At 39.8% G+C, this 24,332-nt stretch overlaps 2 protein-coding genes across 2 annotated transcripts; both read right to left on the reverse strand.

Moving 5' to 3' along the window:
* Positions 1 to 2,567: 2,567 nt before the first annotated feature.
* LOC121472287 (olfactory receptor 6K3-like) lies at positions 2,568 to 3,725 on the reverse strand. The gene is made up of 2 exons (XM_041723533.1): positions 2,825 to 3,725; positions 2,568 to 2,617 (listed from the first exon to the last, which is right to left on the reverse strand). The coding sequence occupies exons 1-2, from the start codon at positions 3,723 to 3,725 to the stop codon at positions 2,568 to 2,570; spliced, it is 951 nt and encodes a 316-aa protein (XP_041579467.1).
* A 10,763-nt stretch (positions 3,726 to 14,488) lies between these two features.
* LOC121471517 (olfactory receptor 6K3-like) lies at positions 14,489 to 15,403 on the reverse strand. The gene has a single exon (XM_041722332.1). It carries the CDS (start codon positions 15,401 to 15,403, stop codon positions 14,489 to 14,491), a length of 915 nt encoding a protein of 304 aa, XP_041578266.1.
* Between the last annotated feature and the right edge of the window lie 8,929 nt (positions 15,404 to 24,332).

Consider the following 24,332-nt stretch of genomic DNA (forward strand, 5'->3'; position numbering starts at 1 on the left):
ACTGCACAAGCAATGCCCAAAGCGCAAGCTATACTTCCTACCTAATGCTCTAAAGAGGTAAGATTATTCCCACTTTACAGATGAAAAGACATGAGCACAGACAGATGAAACACTTGGCCCAGGGATTCTCAGCTGAAGTCAGAATGTAAATCCATGCTCTGTAACCTCTAGTGATGCGTTTCAACCCAGACACTTGGCTGCCTCTACAGATTTGTGGGACATCTTTTCAATGCCTTAAATAGTGTCAGGAATATAGTAAACACTCCAGAATGTTGGGCACTATGACCCTGGGGTTTCTGTCATGTATGTATCATATTTGATAATAATTACCGACTACTTGTTTTGTCTTCTTTAAACAGGGTTCCTCCTTCAGGGCAGTAAACTAAAAGAGGGTTGGCATGCAAAAGATGGTTGGTGTCAAGTAAATTAACCTGGAGCCAAGCTACTGGGTGCAATGATCATTTAGCCCACAAGACAGCCATGGACAGGGAACAAAGAAAATTAAGGACTGTTTGGAAAGGGAAGTATGACAATCCACTTTGAGTAAGAGTCCTAATCAAGTCTGGAAAAAATGACCTCTCAAAAGACGGCATCATAACGGGAGTATCCGGCTTCACATACATGTGTACCCAGCACAGTCTCCCCCATATGTGCCTTTGCACCTTAGCAACATTTGAAGCTTTTGAGTCCTCAGGTTATGACGTTCTTATTCTTACACATGGTGAGTGAATTCTTTCTCAAGACTTGGCCTTCTGCACTCACCTCTACCAAAGACCACAGGGACTCCTCTGTCTGTCTGGGTCTCTGCATCCTTGATATCCCTCCAGCCCTCCACAGGGGGACCTACAGCTACTTTCACAGATATCCCAGGGAATAGCAAGGAGGGAAGTGGGTGCCATAGGGGATTCCTGCCTTGCACCACAGTGGAAAGGATCACTTTCCCTCATGGGGTTAATTAGCAGAAAGATCCTCACTGTACTCTTCTCTCATTAGATTTTAGGATCAACGTATTTTTTTTTCCTATTTGTACTTATCACTCCGAACATTGCAAATTACTTTCTCCAGCAAAGTGCTTATTGTCCCAAGTATGTGTGTCTACCAGGACGCCACACAAAGAGCACGTTTGTGGCAGTGCTGCTCTTCTTACATGGACACACGTGCAGAAAGTCTCAAAAGAAATGTACTGACACCAGAAAAACTTGAGAAAATATTTAACAGAAAATAAGATCTTTTCATAACAGACATGTCATTGAGATTTTGTGCCAATACTGAAGTGTGAGGACAATGCATGTATCTCTCTTACCTTAAACAATTCACATTGGTCCTACTCACCTCTCCCTTGAAAAAGTCTCACAGGATTTTTTCTGTACTCCATGTGCTCAATACACTGCTCTGTTGAAAACTCAAAGTATTTTTCTTCCTTCTCCTCCTATCCTTCTTCTTTTTCTCCTTCTCCGCTGCATCTTCCTTCTTCTTCTTCTTCTCTTCCTCCTCATCTCTTCCTCTTCCCCCTCTTCCTCCTCCTTTTCCTTCTTCTTCTTCTTCTTCTTCTTCTTCTTCTTCTTCTTCTTTTTCCTCTTCTCTTTTTCTTCATCTAGTTGTTTTTATCATGTAATCTTCTTGGAAATATGTATCAGACTTTGGATGGAAAGACATGCTTTCTTTCTCTCTTGAGTTTTGTCTAATAAGTCTTCCTGTGACTTGGGGGCCTATATTCCTTGTCTAACTTCTTATAATATTTTTTCTTGAAATTAAAAAATAGTAAGCCATGGGAATAAAAGACATAGCATAGGGAACATAATCAATGGTGCTGTAATAGTGTTGCATGGTGACAGATGGTGGCGACATTTGTGGGGAGCACAGCATGATATACAAAGAAGTTGAACCACTATATTGTACGCCTGAAACTACTATAATATTGTGCATCAATTATACTCAAGCTAAAGAAGAAAATCACATGAGGGGATCTGAAAAAAATTTTAATTGTCAAAATTGCATTTCCAATGATTTAACACAGTGTGGAAAGGTCTATTTCATTTTTAACGACTTTATTGAGATATAATTTGTATACAAAGAACATATTTAATGTGTACAGTGTGATGAGTATGAACATATACAAACACCATATACAATCACCATAGTGATGGTAATAGGTGTATCCAACGCCTCCCAGGGTTGCTTCATGTTTAAAGTAACAAATATGAATTTTAACCTCTTCAATAGATCTTACCACTATGTTTTGCAATCTGTAGTTGTTACTAACGCCTTTGGAATAATAATAAGGATAATATAATAATAATAATAATACTTATATAGTAACAATAAAATTAATATTTACAAGATCTATTTTAATGATTTAAACATTATATTTCCTTTCTATTATCTATCCATCTATGCTAGTCAAAACAAAAAGTCCATGATACATGAAATGTGTATAAATAAACATGTACATGGGGAGATGGGAATAAATAGAAACTATCAGTGTAACATTGAATTAGTTATATGTTAATTTTATGATTTAGTATGTCAGAGTAACATCTATAGTGAGAGGTGCCTAAGAACTAGCATCAACTTGCAGATGCATTAAACACTTTCTGAAGGCAGAGAAGCTTCTTTAAAAAAAAAAAAAAAGATTATATCTACTTATTTGAGAGAGAGAGAGAACCCAAATGGGAGTAGGGGAGGGGCAAAAGGAGGTGAAAGAAACAGGCTTCTTGCCCAGCAGGAAGGCTCAATCCCAGGACCCTGAGATCATGACCTGAGCCAAAGTCAGACACTTAACCAACTGGCCACCCAGGTGATCCAGGAAAGAGAAGCTTCTTAATAGCAATCTTCATATCCTTGTTTCTCAAGCTATAGATGATAGGGTTGAAAAAGGGAGCAAGAACGGCAAACATCAATGCAATGACTGTGTCCAAAGTTGGTGGGAAAGTGGCAGAGAAACGCAGGTACATGAGGGAGACACTGCCATAGAACATCAGAAAGACACCAAGATGAGATGCACAGGTAGAAAAGGCCTTCTGGCGGCCTTCAACAGAAGGGATCCTCAGGATCACAGTGATGATTCCGATATAAGAGAGAGCAATGATCAGTACAGCGATGATGATGGCCACAGCATGGATCACATCCTCAATCAGAATCATGGACGTGTCTGTACAGGCCAAGCGTAGCACAGGTTCAAAGTCACAGAATATCTGATGGATTTGGTTGGGCCCACAGAAAGGCAGTGTGGAAATCCATGCAATCTCTGGGAGTAACACAAGAAAGCCAAAGATGCAAGAGCCTGCAGAGAGCTGAGCACACAGCCGGGGGGTCATAATGGTTGGGTAGCGGAGAGGGTTGCAGATAGCAACATACCTGTCAATGGCCATGGTGGTTAACAAAATCCCCTCTGAATTTCCAAGCGAATGGAAGAAGTACATCTGCAGGAGGCATCCAGTCATGGAGATGGTCCTCTTCTCACTGACCAGGTTGGAGAGCATCTTGGGGATGGTGGCTGTGGTGTACCAGACCTCCAGGAAGGAGAAGGTGCTGATGAAATTGTACATGGGATTGTGGAGGTGAGCATCCATCCTGACTGCAAAAAATACAGTGAGATTCCCAACAATGATAAATGTGTAGATGATGAACAAAGGAATGAAGAGGAGGAGGCTACCATCTTCAAACTTGGGGAAGCCAGAGAAGAGAAACTCTGTCACCATAGAAGTTTGGTTAGCTCCTACCATGGTCTCAATGGCCTTAATTTTATGGGTAGAAAGACACAGCTCACTCCCTAGATGAAATATAAAGAGTTAGATCTCTTGGCTCATGTAAGAGTCAAAGAAAGAAATGCTTTAGGTAGATGATTTAACTCCATCACTCTTGGGTTAATTAAGCAGATATCCATTTAGTGTCCATTATGGGCCAAGCACAACTATAGGTTTATTGAATTCAGTAATGAAGAAAGTACTCTGTTTTCATGGAGCTTATATTACAACAAAGAAGACAAATAGTAGTAAACAAGCTATTAATAATGTCATGTTTAAAAACTATACTAACTAAAATAAAGTAGGATATTAAGGATACTAATAATCATTGCTTTTTATAAGAATTCCCCAAGTCATTTTGAATCCATACCAGATAAATTCTCTAATGTTTCCTGACTATGGATTAGGCAATTACAATTTTTAGTTTCCTTTCTACATAGTTACTGTAAAGTTGTATTCTGCATTTTCTGGAAAATCCCCAGTTTTTAGTATTATGTTCCTTTTCCAGACCAGAGAAGAGTATGGTTAGAGAAGAAGGTAAGGCTTGTAGGCAAATCTATCAAGCTGAAGCTATGGTAGGAAACTATTCCCAGGATCAGAAAAGATAGAACTAGTGGAAACTGGTCAACACAGAGGGAAGGGACGTGTGAGAAACTGCGCTTTAGTGGGTTCTGGAAGAACAAAGAAAGTCCAGTGGGTGAACTGGGAGTTCTCTCTTTAGAACTTAGTTCTTGAAATCTTTCAATCAGGCTTCTAAATGTCAGTCCATTAGAGATATTGGAAAGAAGCCAAGAATCTTAATGAAATAGCTAAGTGTCTCCACACAGATCATTTATACCTTGATGAAGACCATCAAGGAATGAGAAAGTGAAGGCCAAAATGTGAGAGTCCAACACAATATGGGTCTCTTGAAAGTGACATGAAGCATGAAGAGGTCTCTAAAGGTAGTCCATGGAAACTCATCAGGTGCATCAGGATCTAGTCCGCTGACAACTCAGAAACCTGATCTAACAGAGAAGAATCAGTTAAAGAGAAATGTTGAGAACACCAAGAAATCTGAAAGATAAGTTCTCTTTGGAAATAATGTAGAGCCATGTAAAAATGAGCTTCATATGATTAAATTAGATCACTTGATTATGCTTTATGCCAATATTCCTTGGAAAACACAGCCAAATATTTCCCCTGAGCTGATACTATTAGAAAATTACTTATAAGCAGAATTGATGTAAAGCTTATAACTTTATTGAAGAATGGCATTTGAAATTCCAAGTTAACATGAGGCATTTAAAATATAAATGGAGACAAAGAAAAATATTTGACTCATTCTGAGATTTTTCAGAGATCTCATTACAAAACTGAATATATATCTTGAGAAAGTCCTTTTAAGAACTGCTTTATATAAACTAAATTTTGTAAACAGCAGTTCATCAGCTTCTAGCAAAACAAGTGCCCACAAAGTATTAAGAAATATTGATTATTACATGTATACATGTAAACCCTTCAGGTTTTCATAGAATAAGATTATTGTAAATGTCATTATACAGATATCAATTGTCATTAATTTTTCTGCTGGCTATAGGACATTTGTTTCATGAATATGCATATAAATGAATGTATACACTATACGTTATATATAATACAGAGATTTGTTCAATGCAATCTCAACTAATATCCAGGTAGGGGTTTTTTAATAGATATTAAGAAGCTAGTTCTAAAATAAATATATTAAAAGATAACGGACTAGGCAAAGCATCTTGAAAAAAGAGAACAGATTTGGAGGACAGAACTGCTGATATACATTTCCAGATTCACTGTAATGCTAAAAAAAAGTCAAGACACATTGATCAATAGAGCCAAGTAGAGTACAAAAATAGACACTCGTATATACGGCCAAGCAATTAAACAGAGAGAAAACAGTATTTTTGGCAAATGACACCAGGAAAACTGGAAACAAATGTGCTTTTAAAAAATCTTGTATCATACGTGAGAATTCACACAAAATGGATCATAGACCTAAGTGTAAAACCAAAATGATAAAAGATCTCCCAGGAAGTAGAAAACATCTTCATGACCTTCAGTTCAACAAAAATGTATATGCTATGGCATCAAAAGCACAATATGTAAAAGAAAAAAACTGCTAAATTGAACTTCACCAATTTTGATTGCTCTGCAAATTTCACTGTTAAGAGAATGAAAAGAGAAGCCATTCTGGGAGAAAATGTTTGTGACTGCGTATTCAGTAAAAGACACCTCCAGAATACACGCAAACTCAAAACTCTTAAAACCATGATAAGGTACGTCAGCATAATGCATCTATGAGAACAATCACATTTTCTTTTTTTACAAAACAGCTGGCGATGCCAAGTGCTCGTGAGAATATGCAGCAACTTGATGTCTCCTATAGTGCTGGCGAGCATATTTACCCAAAAGAAGTGAAAGTTTATATCACTAAATTCTACACCTGAAATCAATTTTACCATATACATTCCTAAGTAGAATTTAAATAAAAACTTGGGGGGAAAAATGAAAGTTTATGATCACACCAAAACCTGTAAACAAATATTTATAGTGGTGGCTTTATTTATAAAACTGTAAACAGCCCAAATGGCCTCCAGCTGGTAAATGGATCCATGAACTTGGTACATCCATGTAACGAACTATCACTCAACAGTGAAAGTGAACAGTATACACACAAGGTGGGTTAATCTCAAATGCATTGTGTTAAGAGAAAGAAGCCAAAGGCTACATGGTGTAAGATTCCATTTATAGGACTGTTATGGACTGAATGTTTTTACTTCCTGCTGCTCACATCCTCACGTTGAAACCTTACCTCCCAATATGATGGCTCTAGGAGATGGGGCTTTGGGGAGCTGAGCTGATAAGAATTAGATGAGCTCATAGGTGGCATTAGTACCCTTCTAAGAGTCTGGAGAGAACTTGCTCCTCTCTGTCATCTGCCACATGGGGATACAGAGAGAAGCAGTCATCTACAAACCACACACCAAGTCTTCCTGACCTGGACCTCAGGCTCCCAGGCTGCAAAAGTGCTAGATATAAATGTATGTTGTTTAAGCCACTCTGTCCATCATAATTCTCTTCTAGCAGACTGAGTGAATGAAGATAGAAACCCATACCAAGAAGTAAGGGTACTACTCTAATGAATACCTAAAAACGTGGAAGCAGCCTTGGAACTGGGCAATAGGCAGAGGCTGGAAGAGTTTAAGAGAAAGCATTTTGTGTCTAAGAAAAGCTCAGTCCCAGGTGGATGGAATGTTGTAGTGACTCACATCTGTAGGACGATCATCAATAGTAACTTTGGCTCATCACTCTAGGCTCGCCAAACCCAACACCAAAGAGATCAGGAGAGCGGAGCTGGCCTGAGGAAGCCCTTTGGAAAAGACTTGCCCTTCTTGGTCTTCTGGACCCTGTAAAGCTTAGAACAGGTGAGTGGAGGAGCTTGGAGAAACCCAGGAAAGGATGAGGACCAGAAATGTTAGGCTGGTCCAAGACCCAAGGGGCTGGAATCAGATTGTGGTTGAGAAAGGGAAGACATTTAAGTTTATGCAAAAGCTTTTGAATAAAGGACTTAAGAGTCCAAGGCATAGGAATAAAATAATAAGGGAACAGACTATCTCTCCTATCTACCCTCCACTAAAATATATACGCACTAAGGAGTCTGGCTGAAAACCTCTATGATTTTCAGACTGATTGTGGGCGATTACAATGACTTTCCCTGGCAGGCCCCCCAGAAAAGTTGCCCCCCACCCTCCAGCACCTGGTTGCAGCTCATGTCCTGTAGCCTCTAAAAGAGTTGCAGCAAGGACTAGGGCTCTTCTGGCCTCTCATGCCCTTTGCATGTCTCCAGTCACCCCAGCAAATGCACGCCTACATTGCTAGTTGCAGCCTTGGGCCAAAGTCCTCTTCTGAGGCTACTTTAGGGGATGAGGGACAGAAACCCTGGCGTCATTTCTCCCTGCTCTAACTTTGTCCACTCTGTATCCTCCTCTCTATCTCAGGGTCCATGAAACTGCTGGAGACTTTGGTTCAGGGGTCCTTTGACAGTGAAATGACCCTCACGTCTGCACTGATGCATCAGACCCTTGATCAGGGCTATTCCTCAGGGGATATGATGTGGGGGAGGGAGAGGGGCTTTCTCTGCTTTCAGCCTTTTGCTCAGACTATCATAGTAAGTGATTCTCACAGTACGTGTTCAAAAGCTTCGTGGTTACATTTATTTTGGCTCAGGGTTGTTTTAATCCGCTACTCTGACACGCGGTAATTCAATTCTCTCTTAACTCAGCTGAACCCCTGCCACACACAAGGAGATTCAGGGAAGGGGCAGAGCAGGTTCGTACTATCTCCATTTGCAAATCAGTGTAAAGATGTCTGCATCTTTTGGGGTACTTCAAACCCCAAAGCAGTCGGAGTTACTGTCTTACTGTGATTCTGGCATCTCTACTTATTTCCCCTAAGTGAGTGCTGTTAATCTTTTTAATAGAGTCTGGGTGCTTATGTTTTAGCAAAATCGGTGTTATACTTTACAGAAATTAATGTGCCAATTCGAAGTTTATCCATTGGAGACTGGAAGGAGAGAAATGAGCTGACCCAGTCCCACCAGGAGAAAGGACGGTGAATATAAAAATTAGCCCCGGCGAGGGGTATAGACTGTGTTCAATTGGACCAATTGGATTCCAATTCCTTGGAATAAGATTTTCAGGAATCAGTTCCTTAGACGTATAGATGTATCTGACCCCTTTATTCATGATCTTATTTGGTTTATATTCACATGACTGGGAACAGAGATCAGTATGTAAAGTGGTGTCCTCGTGGATCAGAATTAATTTAGAAAAATCCTGAGGCTGTGAAATCAGATGAACAATATCATTGCTAGGGTACAAGTCTTATTATTCCATTATCACAGCACAGACAAAACAGAGCATCATCACTCATTTTTAATCCTACAAGTGTATCTCCTCTTCCAAGACTAATTCTACGCAGCCATTCATGGAATCTAGAACATGTCCCCAAATACTGCGATTTAAGTCAATAGAAGGAGCACAAGCTAAATGTCCTTTTCTTCTACCCAGTAGGCAATTCACGTTCACCTTGACTCAGGGCAAGCCTGCACCTTGGACACACACGCTTCTCCTCTTACCTCCAGCAGAGACGAAGGGGATCCTTTCCTGGGTTTACGTGGCTGAAGCCCCTCCAATTCATCCGATGGACCACTGAGTCTGTTTCTAAAGCCTTCTTGGGTAGATTTCTCTACTGGAGATTTCCCTGATGACCAGAGAAAAACATCAGTTCCATTTCCCCACAGATTAATTAGTGGGACCCCCTCTTCTGATCTTCCCTCATTAGTTCTCCTTAGTGAGAACAACTCCAAAAGTCTTTTGAAAGTATGAGTCTCCTTTGGCATTTGCTCAGAATAAATAGATTATGTGAATACATATTTTTCCTGTTTTATTGAAAAAAAAAACTGACATTCATCACTGTATAAGTTTAAGACATATGGCGTGATGGTTTGATTTGCATCTATTATGAAATGATTACAATAGGTTCAGTTAGGACCCACCTTCCCATGTAGATATAATGCAAAGAAGGAAAAAGGAAAAAATGTTCTCCTGTGACAAGAAGTCTTAGAATTTCCTCTTTCCTATATACCATACAACAGTGTCAGCTCTGATTGTCATGTTGTGTGTTACATCCCAAGGACTTATTTAGATTATAATTGGAAGTTTATACCATTTGACCACCTTCCTTCAGGTTCCCCTCTCTTCTCCATCACTTCTACCAGAGTCAGATCTCTTTCTATGAGTTTTTTTTAAGATTCCACATATAAGTGAAATCATATAGTATTTGTCTTTCTCTGATGTATTTCACCTAGCATAATGCCCTCAAGGTCCATCCATGTTGTGACAAATGGTAGGTTTCCTCTTTTCATGGCTGAGTAATATTCCACTAGATATATAGATCTATAGCTAGAATATATGTAGATCTATAATGGAATATTACATATATATCTAGCAGAATATTTTTGTGATATATATATATATGAATGAATAGGGAATATATATGAATGAATAGGGAAAGTGTGATATATATATATATATCACATTGATGGACACTTAGGTTGTTTCCATGTGTTGATGCTTGTAAATAATGTTACTGTGAACATGGGAGCTGTGAGTGTGAGAATGCAGATATCTTTTTGAGTTGGCACTTTCATTTTCTTTTTAATTTTTTGAGGACACTCCATACTGTTTTGCACAGTGGCTGCACCAATTTACATTCCCACCAACAGGGCACAAGGGTTCTCTTTTCTCCACATCCTCGCTAACACTTATCATCTCTTGTCTTTTTGATAATGAACATTCTAACAGGTGTGACGTGATATCTCATTGTGATTTTAATTTGCATTCTCATAATGGCTGGTGATATTGAGTACCTTATTATGTACCTGGTGGCCTCCCACTTATCTTCCTTGGAGAAATATCTATTTAGGTACTTTACTCATTTAATTGCATTTTTACTCTTCAGTTGGATGAGTTATTTATATATCTCGGATATTAAGATCTTATCAGATATATAGTTTGCAATTTTTTTTCCCATTCCATAGGTTGTCTTTTCACTTTGTTGATGGTTTCTTTTGATGGTTTTGTCCCCCTTTCCCCCAACACAGGTTCTCTTTCCCTACTAGAGGAACCCAAGGCTCAGGGAAAGCCTCCTCACGTGCTGGCCTAGGGGAAGAGTAATGGGTCAACTTATAGCCACTTCTTTTCCCCTTCTACTGCAGTCTGTCATGGTCTTTATGGTGGAGGGGTGCCTCAGTATCATCCTTGAGTTCTGGGGTTCTCTCAGGGGTGACTTATTTTTGAATAGTTGTTATTTGTTCCTGTGTGGAGGAGCAAAGTCAAGGACAACCTATGTCATCGTCTTGGTGATGTCACTCCAGAATACACATTTTAATGAAGAATTGCTTTCAACTGGATTAAGGATTTTTTTCTTCTCTACTCTCTGAAATGATGGTGGCATTTTTCAAGGTGTGTTGAGTTTCTCTGGCACATGGTTTCCATTGCAATAACATTGTTGACTAAGTAAGAGACAGTGCTATAAGAGGTTTGTTTTCTTTGCTGAAGATACTCCTTTACCACCATTTCCAAATATAGACCATTGCCCTACTCTTTGAGTCCATATATGTGATTAGTTCCACTGGTTCCATTGAAGATTTCAGCACAATGTGAGGATATCAATCTCTACGTTGCAAAGGAATATAAAACTCCTCCCTGTATCCAAGCTCCTTACAAGGTGATTTGGCAACTCTTACCATCAAAAGGTGGAGTCTCTTTCCCTCCTCTGAGTCCCTCTTGTGATGTGATTTAACCACCAAATACAGTGGAACACATCATGTGCCAGTTCTGAAGCTAGCGCTTAAAAAGCCCTACATACTTAGCCAGTCTCCATAGCCCCCATTCTCAGAGTAAAGGAGAAAAATATAAACCCTTACAGTGGCCTTCAAGGCCCTATAGGATCCATCTCCCACACTTCTCTGCACTCACTGCAGTGGTCTACCTCCATTTCCACTCTACTTCAACCACAGTGGCCTCCTTGAGTCCTTGAACAGGCCAGGGTTTGCCCACCTGGAGGCTCTCTCAGAAGCTTCTCCTGCTGCCTGGATTATTCTCCCTCCACATATCCATACAACTAACTCCTTGTCCAAATCCTTGTCTAAATGTGACCCTCTACTAAATGAGGTCCAACACGACCATACTACCTAAATTATGATCTCCTTATGCACACCAGACCCTCTTATCTTGCAACATTTTCTTTTATTTCCCACAGAATACAGTTTCATACAACTTAACAGTTTTTTTGGTTTATTACTAATATATATTTTAAAATATATCCCCTCACTACAGTGTTAGTTACATAAAGGCAGGAAATTTTTCTCAATTGTATCCCAAGCACCTGAAACAGCACCTGGCATAGCAATCTTGGAAAATATTTGTTTCAGAAATGGGTCACATAATAATTTCTGTAATGGGTTAGCATCTTTTAAACTCAGCAAGATTTTACAGCTAACTGTAGAAATAGGTATTAGAATAAAAACCCACTATTCATATTTTGCATTAAGTAATTTATATATATATATTATTTTATGTATTTGTGTTAAGACAGTTTGACCGATTAGAATACCAAACTAACTTGTAATTTTAATTTTAAATTTGTAAGAGAGCAAGTAATTTATACTTTAAAAAAAATCAACATTATTGAGGTAAAATTTATAGTAATAAAATTCAAAATATTTGGCTTGCTATTTAAAATTGAAATCTTACCACATTTATATACTGCATCTTCTTTATCCATTCATCTTTCAATGGATACCAAGGCTCCTATATATATACAATGGAGTATTCCTCAGCCATTAGAAATGACAAATACCCACCATTTGCTTCAACGTGGATGGAACTGGAGGGGATTATGCTGAGTGAAGTAAGTCAATCGGAGAAGGACAAACATTATATGGTCTCATTCATTCGGGGAATATAAGAAATAGTGAAAGGGAATAGAGGGGAAAGGAGAGAAAATGAGTGGGAAATATCAGAAATGGTGACAAAACATGAGAGACTCCTAACTCTGGGAAACGAACAAAGGGAGGGGAAGGGAAGGTGGGTGGTGGGATGGGGTGACTGGGTGACGGACACTGAGGGGGGCACTTGATGGGATGAGCACTGGATGTTATACTTTATGTTGGCAAGTCGAACTCCAATAAAAAAAAATACAAAAAAGAAAAAAAAAGAAAATAACTCAGTCGAAAGAAAGAAAGAAAGAAAGAAAGAAAGAAAGAAAGAAAGAAAGAAAGAAAGAAAGAAGTCTTACCATGTTTATCACAGTATGGAAACATTTCAAAGAATTTAGGACTAGCCATATTTATAATTTTTTTTCATATTATAAAGGTTGTTTTTAAAATCTGTGGAGGCATTGTTAATTAAGTCAGAAAATTGTGGAGCTCAAAAAAATACTGTATACCATATTTAAATGTCGTTTAAAAGGATTTATTTGCCAAGTTTATAAATCAGAGCAAATATTTATCAAACATCTCTAATAGCAAATGATTAAATCTATTAGATTTATAAATAGAATACTAAGGTTTCTAAGCAGGAACTCTAATATCAACTAGATTCCTTAATGTTTACCTCAAATAAATTTAATTTGATTTTATAACCAAACAAACTTCTGTATAACTTTCTTTGCACAGAAATTTTTTTCTTGAGTTTCTAAAAGCTCACAAAAATATGAGAGGGGATTTGCATTTCCAGGAGTAAGGGGATAAAAGATGCCCCTGGGGCCCCCAGGACCCAGCCAGCTCTCCTTCCATGTCAGCTCTCCCAAATGGGTCCAAGAATTCATCCAGCAGCAAGGCTGGAGCTGACCGAGACTTGTTTCTCGTGCCCTATCCTACTGACTTTCCGTTCTTGACAACTTTCCTGTCTTCCCCCACCTTCTGGTTCACTTCTTCTCTTTATGAAACCACTGACAATTGCCCTGTGTCCTTGGTTTGCTTCCCACAGGAGCTTAGCCAACACTTCTTTTTCCCAGAGACGTTTCACTCAGCCCCTAAAACTACTGGTGCAGTTTGGGAGGAAGGCAGAGACCTTTATCCTGGTGGATAGCATGTGTGTGAGCTTTTTGAGTAGGTTCCAAGGCAGAGGAGGCAGGGAGAAACAATCCAGGGCAGAAAAGCAGTAAGAACAAAGACACCAAGGTGATGTGGATATGACATTTTATTAAAACCTAACACAACATGGAGTATTTTAATATAGTGACGTCAATTTAAAAAATGGACACATATACACCCTTGCATAATTCATATATTTCCTGTTTTGGTCTCAAGCCTAAAAAGCTCATCTATTTAATCTTCAAAGTTCCAAGAATGTCTGCTCTGGAATTTTTAAGGCAATGGGAAACATAACCACAAAGGAGCTGATGAGAACAGGATGACACAGATGTGAAGCCAGTGGCTCTATGTGCTGCATTGTCACTGTCATGTGTCAGACCACAACCCAGGGAAGGTGAAGGTCTCTGGGATGAATGTTAGGAACTAGGGTTTCTCATGCAGGCCAAATCCATCTCACTGCTGCATATCTTGTTAATTTTTAATTTTTTAATTTTTATAAGATTTTATTTATTTATTCATGAGGCATGCAGAGAGAGGCAGAGACACAGGCAGAGGGAGAAGCAGGCTCCATGCAAGGAGGCCAACGTGGGACTCGATCCCGGGACTCCAGGATTACAACCCTGAGCCCAAGGTGGTGCTAAACCGCTGAGCCACCCAAGGATCCCCTCTTGTTAATTTTTTAAACTGAAAAAAAAAAAAAACACCACCCTGATGTAAGACTATTGTGAATATAGAATAAAAGAGCAGGAAAGGAGAGTTTTCAAATGTGTAAGAAATAAATATGATTATTATTCAGCCTCATATTCTCCTTTGATTTGAAGAAGATAATACCACGCTATGTAGAGCTCCAAAGTGGAAAAATATCCCATTATATTCTGTAAATGATGTAACGATGGGTGAATCACAGAAGACCTCCTCTCTCGGATCAAATAATAGTTCCTAGTTTAGAAAGCTGGAAAAAAATGCCCAAACAGCAACATGAAAAGTGTACGTGGTAATTTTAGAAACTGATTTGTTAGCATTTTAAATGGAGGGAGATATTTGAACAGATGCCTGTGAACTCTCATTGGCTACCAGAGACATTGAACATTGATCGGAAACAGAGAACTTTCCTGATGGCATCTTTCATGTCTTTGTTCCTCAGGCTATAAATTATCGGGTTGAAAAGCGGGGCAAGGACAGCAAACATCAGTGCAATGGCCTTGTCCAGTAGAGGTGGGAACGTGACAGAGAAGCGCAGGTACATGAGGGCCACGCTGCCAAAAAACAGCAAGAAAATAGTAATGTGGGCCGCACAAGTGGAGAACGCCTTCTGACGGCTTGCCCCTGAGGGAAACCTCAGGATCACTGTGATGATTCTTAAATACGAAAGGCTGATGACAGTCACAGAAGTCAGGATGGAAATAGCATGGATCACGTCTTCAACCAGAATCATGGACGTGTCTGTACACGCCAAGCGCAGCACGGGTTCAAAGTCACAGAAGAGTTGATGGATTTGGTTGGGGCCGCAGAAGGGAAGAGTAGAAATCCACACAATCTCTGGCAGCAGCATAAGGAAGCCAAAGATGCAAGACCCGGTGGAAAGCTGAACACATAGCCGAGGGGTCATAATGATTGCATAGCGGAGGGGGTTCCAGATGGCAATGTACCTGTCGATGGCCATCACCGTGAGGACTAGGGCTTCTGTGACCCCAAGCAAGTGGAAGAAATACATCTGCAGGAGGCAGCCAATGAAAGAGATGGTCTTCTTCTCACTGATGAGGTTGGAGAGCATCTTGGGGAAGGCGCTGATGAGATTGTACATGGGGTTGTGGAGGTGGGTGTCCAGCCGGACAGCAGAGAAGATGGTGAAGTTTCCCACAATAATGAACGCATAAATAAAGAGCAGAGGAGTGAAGAGTAAGAGGCTGCCATTCCCAAATGGAGGGAAATCGGAGAAATAGAACTCGGCCACCCCTGTCTGATTCTCCGGATCCATGTTTTCAGCAAGGCCGCTTGTCAGCAGATGGAATCAAATACGGACAGTCAGAGCCCCACCTGCATTTAAATGACGGGGCCTTTCTTTTCAAGCAGCTCAACAGCCTGGAAATGAGGTTCATAAGTAAAATGTGTATGTGAGTTGCTTTGCAAACGATAAAGTGATCCTGTCTGATTTGCAAATACTTATCAGTAACCCTGAGCTCTTACAGTATCAACTATTCTGTTAGCTAAGCGGACAATCTTGCTATTTGGACATTTAAGTTGGTACGAACTCCCCTAAATGACATTTTGGCGATTTTTTACTGAGACTCTTGAGACTGTTTAGAGCCTGACTTTCACCGTAGAGCATAAGGAAAATATTTTGAATGTTAAAATATTATGTACAAAGATGCATTGGAATATCCATTATAATAGTAAGTTGGAAGCAACTTAGGTAGGTAGGCATTTTTATTGTTTGAGGTGAAATGTCGGAGACACAAAATGAATTGTGACGGAATGATCCCCTCTGTGGGTAAGAGTAAGACCATTCACTGTGAGTGTCTGAAACACTGAAGTGCTGGTGCAGGCTTCCCTTGACCAGCCTCATCATTAACCAAGGAATAAAAAGATAAAGCCAAATATGATGCTAAATTTAACTTACTTTAAAATATAAGAGCTCAGAGCCATGCAATATGTCTGTATGTGCAAATTAATCTTACCTGGATCCAAAGATGATTAGTTAATAGTTGGAGTATATTAATCTAGAAATCAAGCTCTAAGAGGGTTTGGTGACATTTGAAAGAGTGATCAGCAGTCTACGCCCAACAGCAGGTTGGCAAGACCTTCAACTATCCATATCTGTACCCACACCACATGGCTCTTTAATTAGCACGGAACAGGTCTTCGCAACCAACATTTGGACCTGATGATTCTTCGCTGGAAGTGAAACGTGGGACACTTTCCTGTGCATTGTAGGATGTTTAGCAGCAATGCTGGCCTCTACCCACTAGGTGTCAATGGCACAGACCTCTCTCCTAGTCACGATCACCAAAATGTCTCTAAAATCACCAAATGTCCCAGCAGAGGAGGAGAGGGAGTAAAATTGCTCCAGTTGAGAACTAGTGGCATACAGAACACGAGAATCTGTGGGAGGTGAGGGAAGAGTGAAAAACCAGGTGATGAAGATGTGTGGATTGGCTAGAAGTACACGTAAACCCTCCCAGGAAGTGATAAAATAAGACAGTGACCCAAGCCACCCCTAAACCCGAGAGGGCACAATAGGTCCATGAGGCATTCATTCCTGTGCTCACCCTAACAGAGGATCCACCAGCTGATCTCCATCACTCGGTTGGCTTTTCTTCCAGGGAGAATTTTGTTACATTTTGTCTTTGACAGAAACTTTTATTCCTTCCTCTAATTGGAGAGTATAAAGTATAGAGATTTGGGTGAAAGAGATCAAGAGGTACAAACTTGCAGTTATAAGATAAGTCACCGGAAAGAAAAGTACAGCATAGAGGATAAAATCAACGATATAATCACGTGAATGGTGACCAGCGGCAGCCACCGTTCTCATGGTGCACATGTGTAGGGTTCACAATTGCCAAGTCTTTATGTTGTTCACCCCAAACTCATATAACATTATATGCCAATTATACCTCAATAATAAAGAAGAAAAAAAAAATAAAGTTGGGACTTGCATGAGCTTCTAAGAACAGCTTTGACTATGCTTCGGCGCCAGCGGACTCATAAATGTCCACACGTGAGGCAGATTTCTGAGACTTGCCTTCACTGCATGAAAACACCTGGTGGTGAAGGTGTTGATGATGGGGCCTCCACGTGTACATGACGAGACGGCAGTGCGACAGCAGTCAGACTCCGGTATATACCAGAGCATCACGCCAACATGCATACTTTTTTTTTTAATTAATTTTTATTGGTGTTCAATTTACCAACATACAGAAAAACACCCAGTGCTCATCCGTCAAGTGTCCGCCTCAGTGCCCGACACCCATTCCCCTCCAACACCTGCCCTCCTCCCCTTCCACCACCCCTAGTTCGTTTCCCAGAGTTAGGAGTCTTTATGTTCTGTCTCCCTTCCTGATATTTCCCAACATTTCTTCTCCCTTCCTTTATATTCCCTTTCACTATTATTTATATTCCCCAAATGAATGAGAACATACACTGTTTGTCCTTCTCCGATTGACTTATTTCACTCAGCATAATACCCTCCAGTTCCATCCACGTTGAAGCAAATGGTGAGTATTTGTCGTTTCTAATTGCTGAGTAATATTCCATTGTATACATAAACCACATCTTCTTTAGCCATTCATCTTTCGATGGACACCGAGGTTCCTTCACTTACACAATGTTAACTGCCAATTAAATCTCAATTTTTTTAAATTAAAATACGTAAAAACATAAATGGAGAAAGCTACTGATATCTACCCTAAAGAGATGACTGTGAGTTGGCAACAGATATAAAAAAAAATAGATAAAATTATTTTGAGATCAGAATACCAGAGGATTTAAACAGACAAAAAGTCAGCTTGGTATATGACAACCAAATAGTTTCTTAAAAATTCTTTGTTCTTGCTTTTTATAGATGCAGCAGATTATGAAATCTGTGTTGAAACAGGAGAAATATGGGAGATAAAATTTCCCTTTGTTTTTCTGTAAGAAAACTTCTACCTAAAAAAAAGAGAGATTCACAAGAAAAAATAATGTGTGCTTTGATGGTTTCTTGCCTTAATTACTCCTACCTAGATTCATGTTTTCAACCTTGATTTGTCTCAATTTTCCCTCCACCCAGCTCCTGGAATAATTTTTCTTAAATGCAAAGCTGTCAATACCGTGTCTGAAAATAGACCTGGAGGTGGATCACACAGGCTTCCAAATAAAGCCTGAACTTCTTAGCATGATAAATAATATGGATGTATATGAGATTTTTAACTCATTTTGACATCCCAGTATCTCTTGGTTCTATTATCCCCTATTTGAATTCCTCATATGACAGACGTTAACGCTGTTATAATATTCTCAATTCTTCTTTCAGGGGTAGCCAGGAGATAAATAGGGAAATCAGCACTGTGCTCAGTGGCCAGTACATTTTCAAATTAGGAAATTGAAACTCAGAGGAGGGAAAAATTGGCAGGTCATCAGAAACTTGAGTCTTTAGGAAGGAAAGAATATTCATATATATATATATATATGTGTGTGTAGGGTTTATATATTATATATTATATATATATAATATATATATAAAGGCAATTCGAAGTAGATACTTGGGCCTCAAACCATATCTAACTGGACTCCTGTGTTTTCTGGAAGGATGGGTAGCTCAGAATCTCAACTACTTAGCTCCACCAGTTGCCACAGCATTAAGAGGATTTTCTGACTTGACTAAATAAAATGCAAGCATCCTACATCAGAATTTAACCCAGAAATCAGAGGTCAAAAGAGTCATAGAGCTAGTGGCACAGACAAAATTAAATAGATGCTTGTTATGGCTGTCCAGTAGTCCTGAGACCCAAATTCACCAACCCGTTCATCCCTGAGCTAAGAATCTTTTCCCCCTACCTCATGTGTCTGCAAAACCTCAATGAAGTTTCCACAGGTCTTCACTGAAAACCAACAGAAAAAAAAAAAATCTGGTCGTGTGACAGTCTTCCTTAATATATAGCAAAACGCCACCCGTGCACCCACCAAAGCACAGAGTCCACCCCTCATCCCATAGCCACCTCTTTCAGAACTTAGGGAGACACTTCTGTTTGCCAAATGTCTTCATCTCCATTGTTCTGTGGCCCAACAAACAGGACTGTTATAACTGCAGCCACAACTCTAGGTGTCTCAGGAAGCCTCCAGGGGGAGAAAGGCTTTCTTCAGAAAGGCTCTCCCCAGTCACAGGGACAGCAACTCCAAGTCCCATTTGGTTAATTAGGGGAACATTTGTCACCATGATCCCCTTTCGTGATGTTGGCACACCTTTAGGAAGCTGGGTCTGTGAGTCAGGCTAGACATCAAATGGAAAGAGATGCTTGGTTTTCTTTTTTGTTAAAGGGGTGAGAGAATTGTTTACATATAAAAGTATCTGCTGAGACAGAGGAAGGATGAGGAACAAGAAGGGCCAAGCTAACAAAATGTGGTTCAAGGCAGAAGGGTTTCTCCACTTTGCTATGAAGCAGCGGTTCAGTGGCACACAGCAGCTCTGAAGTGCATCGCTGAGGAGTCCGCCAGCAGCTGCCCAGCATGGCTCAGCAGAACTTCTCACGGGGACCCAAGGGGTCACAGAACCACTAGCAGTAGGGGCAGGAAGGAGAGGCTCCCATCCATGATGTGTCGCATGCTTCGGGCGTCCCAACGGCAGGTGTCCCCGAGGGGCTGGAATGGAAGGGGTTTGAGGACAGCCTTTCCTCAACAGGAAAGATGTATTGATGAGCACATATAAGCTAGCCCTTAGAAAGACCTGGGGTTCAAGAAGCTCCCCCTATAATGAGTGGGGAATACACTATGGCAGTCTCTCGTGGAGCTGAAGATGTGAGTGCTCCACAACACAAAATGTTCATGCCCCATGAGTGATTAGTTTGTATCACATTAATGTAAGACAAAAGTGATTTTCTTTTAAAACTGCTGCACCCCAATGTTTCTAGCAGCAATGTCCACAATAGCCAAACTGTGGAAGGAGCCTCGGTGTCCATCGAAAGATGATGGATAAACTGTGATCTATGTATACAATGGGATATTCCTCATAAATATAAATATAAATTTATTTTTTATTGGTGTTCAATTTGCCAACATACAGAATAACACCCAGTGCTCATCCCGTCAAGTGCCCCCCTCAGTGCCCGTCACCCAGTCACCCCACCCCCTGCCCACCTCCCCTTCCAACACCACTAGTTCATTTCCCAGAGTTAGGAGTCTCTCATGTTCTGTCTCCCTTTCTGATATTTCCCACTCATTTTTTTCTCCTTTCCCCTTTATTCCCTTCCACTATTTTTTATATTCCCCAAATGAATGAAACCATATAATGTTTGTCCTTCTCCGATTGACTTATTTCACTCAGCATCATAGCCTCCAGGTCCATCCACATCGAAGCAAATGGTGGGTATTTGTTGTTTCTAATGGCTGAGGAATATTCCATTGTGTACATAGACCACAGCTTCTTTATCTATTCATCTGCCAATGGACACTGAGTCTCCTTCCATAGTTTGGCTACTGTGGACATTGCTGCTATAAACATCGGGGTGCAGGTGTCCCAGCGTTTCACTGCATCTGTATCTTTGGGGTAAATCCCCAGCAGTGGAATTGCTGGGTCATAGGGCAGATCTATTTTTAACTCTTTGAGGAACCTCCACACAGTTTTCCAGAGTGGCTGCACCAGTTCACATTCCCACCAACAGTGTAAGAGGGTTCCCCTTTCTCCGCATCCTCTCCAACATGTGTTGTTTCCCGTCTTGTTAATTTTCCCCATTCTCACGGGTGTGAGGTGGGATCTCATTGTGGTTTTGTAGACAGGTAGGACAACTGGAGAAGCGACATCTCTGTCCGAGATGACATGAGCCCAGAGCTGGGGGTGCAAGCAATGTGTCTTAGCTGGTAGGGTGCTTTTAGGGAACCAGAGTGCAGGAGGTGAGCAGGAGAGTGACAACAGACCAGCCAATCACTGGGTCACTATCTGACTCTTAAAATTAGTTAATTCACTCTTTAACCAATTATTTATATTTATTTAACCATGTATCATGCTTCAAATGCTTATCAGGGGTCTGTTTTAAAATACCACCTTTTTGCTGAACAAATGAATGAATGAATAATTTTGTTATAATTAATGGGGGACACCTTAACAAGGTGATTTATATTGCAAACAGCATGTACAAGTGTTTAATTAAAACTCCATTGTGTAAAATAAAATAAAATAAGATAAAATAAAATAAAATAAATAAAATAAAATAAAATAAAATAAAATATAACATCACCTTTTAAAAAACTAGTTATTGAATAATAGAGTCCTCTCTGCTCCACTCCATATATCCATTTCTTTTTTTTTTTTTTTTTAATTTTTTTTTTTTTTAATGATAGTCACAGAGAGAGAGAGAGAGAGGCAGAGACACAGGCGGAGGGAGAAGCAAGCTCCATGCACCGGGAGCCTGATGTGGGATTCGATCCCGGGTCTCCAGGATCACGCCCTGGGCCAAAGGCAGGCGCCAAACCGCTGCGCCACCCAGGGATCCCCCATATATCCATTTCTTATCAAGGTTTTTTGTTTTTTTTTTTTTAAACTCAAATCCATTTTCAAATTCTGTTTCCTTTCTACATCCATGTCTACCAGACCATTAGATATTTAACACTTCATGCCTGTTTTATGTCTTTTTGCAAAAGGATAAAAATCAACTTGTGTTGTATATTTCTTTTTTCTCTGGCTTTACTCACATGGGGGTAAATTTTAGGCTCAAGATTTAGTTTAAAAAGGAGAAGAAGGAAGGAAGGAAGGAAGAAAGGAAGGAAGGAAAGAAAGAAGGAAGGAAGGAAGGAAGGAAGGAAGGAAGGAAGGAAGGAAGGAAGGAAGGAAGGAAGGAGGGAGGGGAGGGAGAGAGGGAAGGAGTCCTTCTGATTGTATTCCCCACTCACTATGAAAGCTCTGCTCTTGCCAAACCCAACACCACGTAGATCAGGAGAGTGGTACAGGCCCTTGGAAGTCCACTGTTTTTCAAGGTCTGTATTCTATCAACAAAGCATGAATTTCTATATTGCATATCATTTCTAGCATTTTGAGTTGTCACATTGGTTCCTGTTTGGCTGTGTGTATAAAAAGTTCCCTGTTGTTTAGATTTGCATTTCTTTGCTTATCAGTGAGGCTGAGTCCAGATATGTATGTGTGTGTATGTATCATACGTGTTTATATATAATATATATATTCACCTGATTTTAAAAATCATTTTATTTTTAATTTGTAGGAGCTCTTTATATATTCTGAGTAATATTTGTTTTCAGTTACATAATTTATAAATACAGACTCCTAATGTGTAGTTTGTCTTTTTTACTTTCTTTATAGTACCATTGGGTAATTGGAAATATTAATATACCTGAATTTAATGATCTTTTTTCCTTTATAGCTCATATTTCTATTGAATTGTTTATGATTTTTCCCCACTTGAAGTGATTAAATATTCTTCCAAATTTTATTTTAAAGTATTACAATTTTAAAAATATTTAATCTTTGGGGGGATAAAAGGGAGTGCCTGGCTGGCTCAGTCGGTAGAGCATATGAGTCTTGGTCTCAGGGTTGAGTTTGAGCTTCATGTTAGGTGTAGAGATTACTTAAAAATAAAATCTTTTGAAAATTAAAGTATTAAAGTTGACTTCTCATTAAAATTTTGTTCTAGCTGTAGACTGTGGGAATGTAATGAGGCCAGGACAAATTCTATTTTATGTGTCTCATATGCTTAAATAACGGTTCTGGGTCCATTTATTAACAATCAGCCCTTTCTCCACAGACCCCTTGAACCAACTTTCCTCATGCTCCCCCAGCATTCTGCTGTCTCTGTCTCACCATATGTCAAAGCTCCATACTGCGTCCATCTGTCTCCTGGCTTCCGTTAGCTTGTTAAGCTGCTCTATTATAACGTTTGATATACAATAGGACAAACCTTCCCATTTTAAACTTCTCCTTCAAAATATCTTAGTCTTGTCCCTCACCTTGACATGCTCCACTCCCCCCTACCCAAATGGAATTTTGATTGAAGTTACATTGAAGGCACAGATTGGTTTGTGTAGAATTGGCATGTTTCCACAACTCAGACATTCTATTCATTCATACATCGTATCAACCAATTTATTTAGATGTTCCATGTCTTCTAATAACTTTATAAAGCACTACATTTATGTATAACACATCCTTTAAAGTTCCTTGTTTTTGTTGACATTCCAAATGAGTTATCATCATTATTATTTTTAGAGCAGCAGAAGGAATGGAAAGTGAAAAATGAGCAAAGTAGTGTTTACTTTTACCAAGTGTTTCCAGAGCATTGTGGTCCCAACAGGTCTGGTATGACACCCACAGCTACTTTGTCCCCAATGTCCAGTTCTACACTCCCCTGTGAGAACGGGGTATTTGGCCTTAGGGAAGCTTTTGAGACTTGACCCTGGGGAATGTCTAATTACTGTGTGACACTTTTCCCTTAATTTAACCCTCAGAGAGGAGAGCAGAACGCACCACTTTTCTTGAGATCCTGCATCATCTAAAGAGAAAGTCCCCGGAAAGGATTGTTTTCCACTCTACAAATTCCCCCAAGAGCCTCCTAAGACATCAATATCCTTGCCTACAAACTGGCAGAGGGGAGGTAGCTGCGGAGACCAAGGAATGTCGTGGTGGCCTCAGACAAGGTAAGTGTGGAAGATTGTTGAAATTATCCAGTCGAACTGTGCACCTGCCTCCACTCCTCCTCTACTTTCCTTGTATTTGGACCCAGATTTGCCTTCGTTTTCTGAGTAAAGTTTCCTCAATGCATGGGGTAAAACTTCATATTTTAGAACTTGATTGCATGAGTGAAAAGATTAAAATAATAAGATATGAAATCAAGAAGAGCCATTAAAATGAGCATAGTGTAGCTACCAGGTAAAAATACTGATAATATGTAAGGTCTTCCCAACACTAAAATTTTGTTGAAGCCTAAAGAATTATGGATTCCTGGGGAGTCACAGAGAAATTCACTATTTTTTTTTCCAGGACTAAAATCAAATTCAATTTTTTTTTTAACTATACAAGGGATATTTATAGGCTGAACCTCTTGGGCACAGCTGATTATTTGTCATTCCAGGAATCTTTCAAGTGTTCTGTACATATCTCAGGAGTAAGAGTAATGTTTTTTCTACCTTCACGTAGCCCTCGAGCCTATGGCAGTGGTTGGCACCTAGCAGAGGGTCAACGAACATGTGAGAGTCAACTGAACAAATGT

The sequence above is a fragment of the Vulpes lagopus genome, chromosome 11 (assembly GCF_018345385.1).
Source record: "Vulpes lagopus strain Blue_001 chromosome 11, ASM1834538v1, whole genome shotgun sequence".
NCBI lineage: Eukaryota > Metazoa > Chordata > Mammalia > Carnivora > Canidae > Vulpes > Vulpes lagopus.

What these genes read in the sequence shown, in the direction of transcription:
- LOC121472287 (XM_041723533.1), bottom strand. Translation starts at nt 3,725, where the DNA reads ATGGTAGGAGCTAACCAAACTTCTATGGTGACAGAGTTTCTCTTCTCT. An exon ending in CAAGGATATGAAGATTGCTA is followed by an intron (nt 2,618 to 2,824) that starts TTAAGAAGCTTC and finishes TTTTTTTTTTTT; the next exon opens with TAAAGAAGCTTCTCTGCCTT.
- LOC121471517 (XM_041722332.1), bottom strand. Translation starts at nt 15,403, where the DNA reads ATGGATCCGGAGAATCAGACAGGGGTGGCCGAGTTCTATTTCTCCGAT.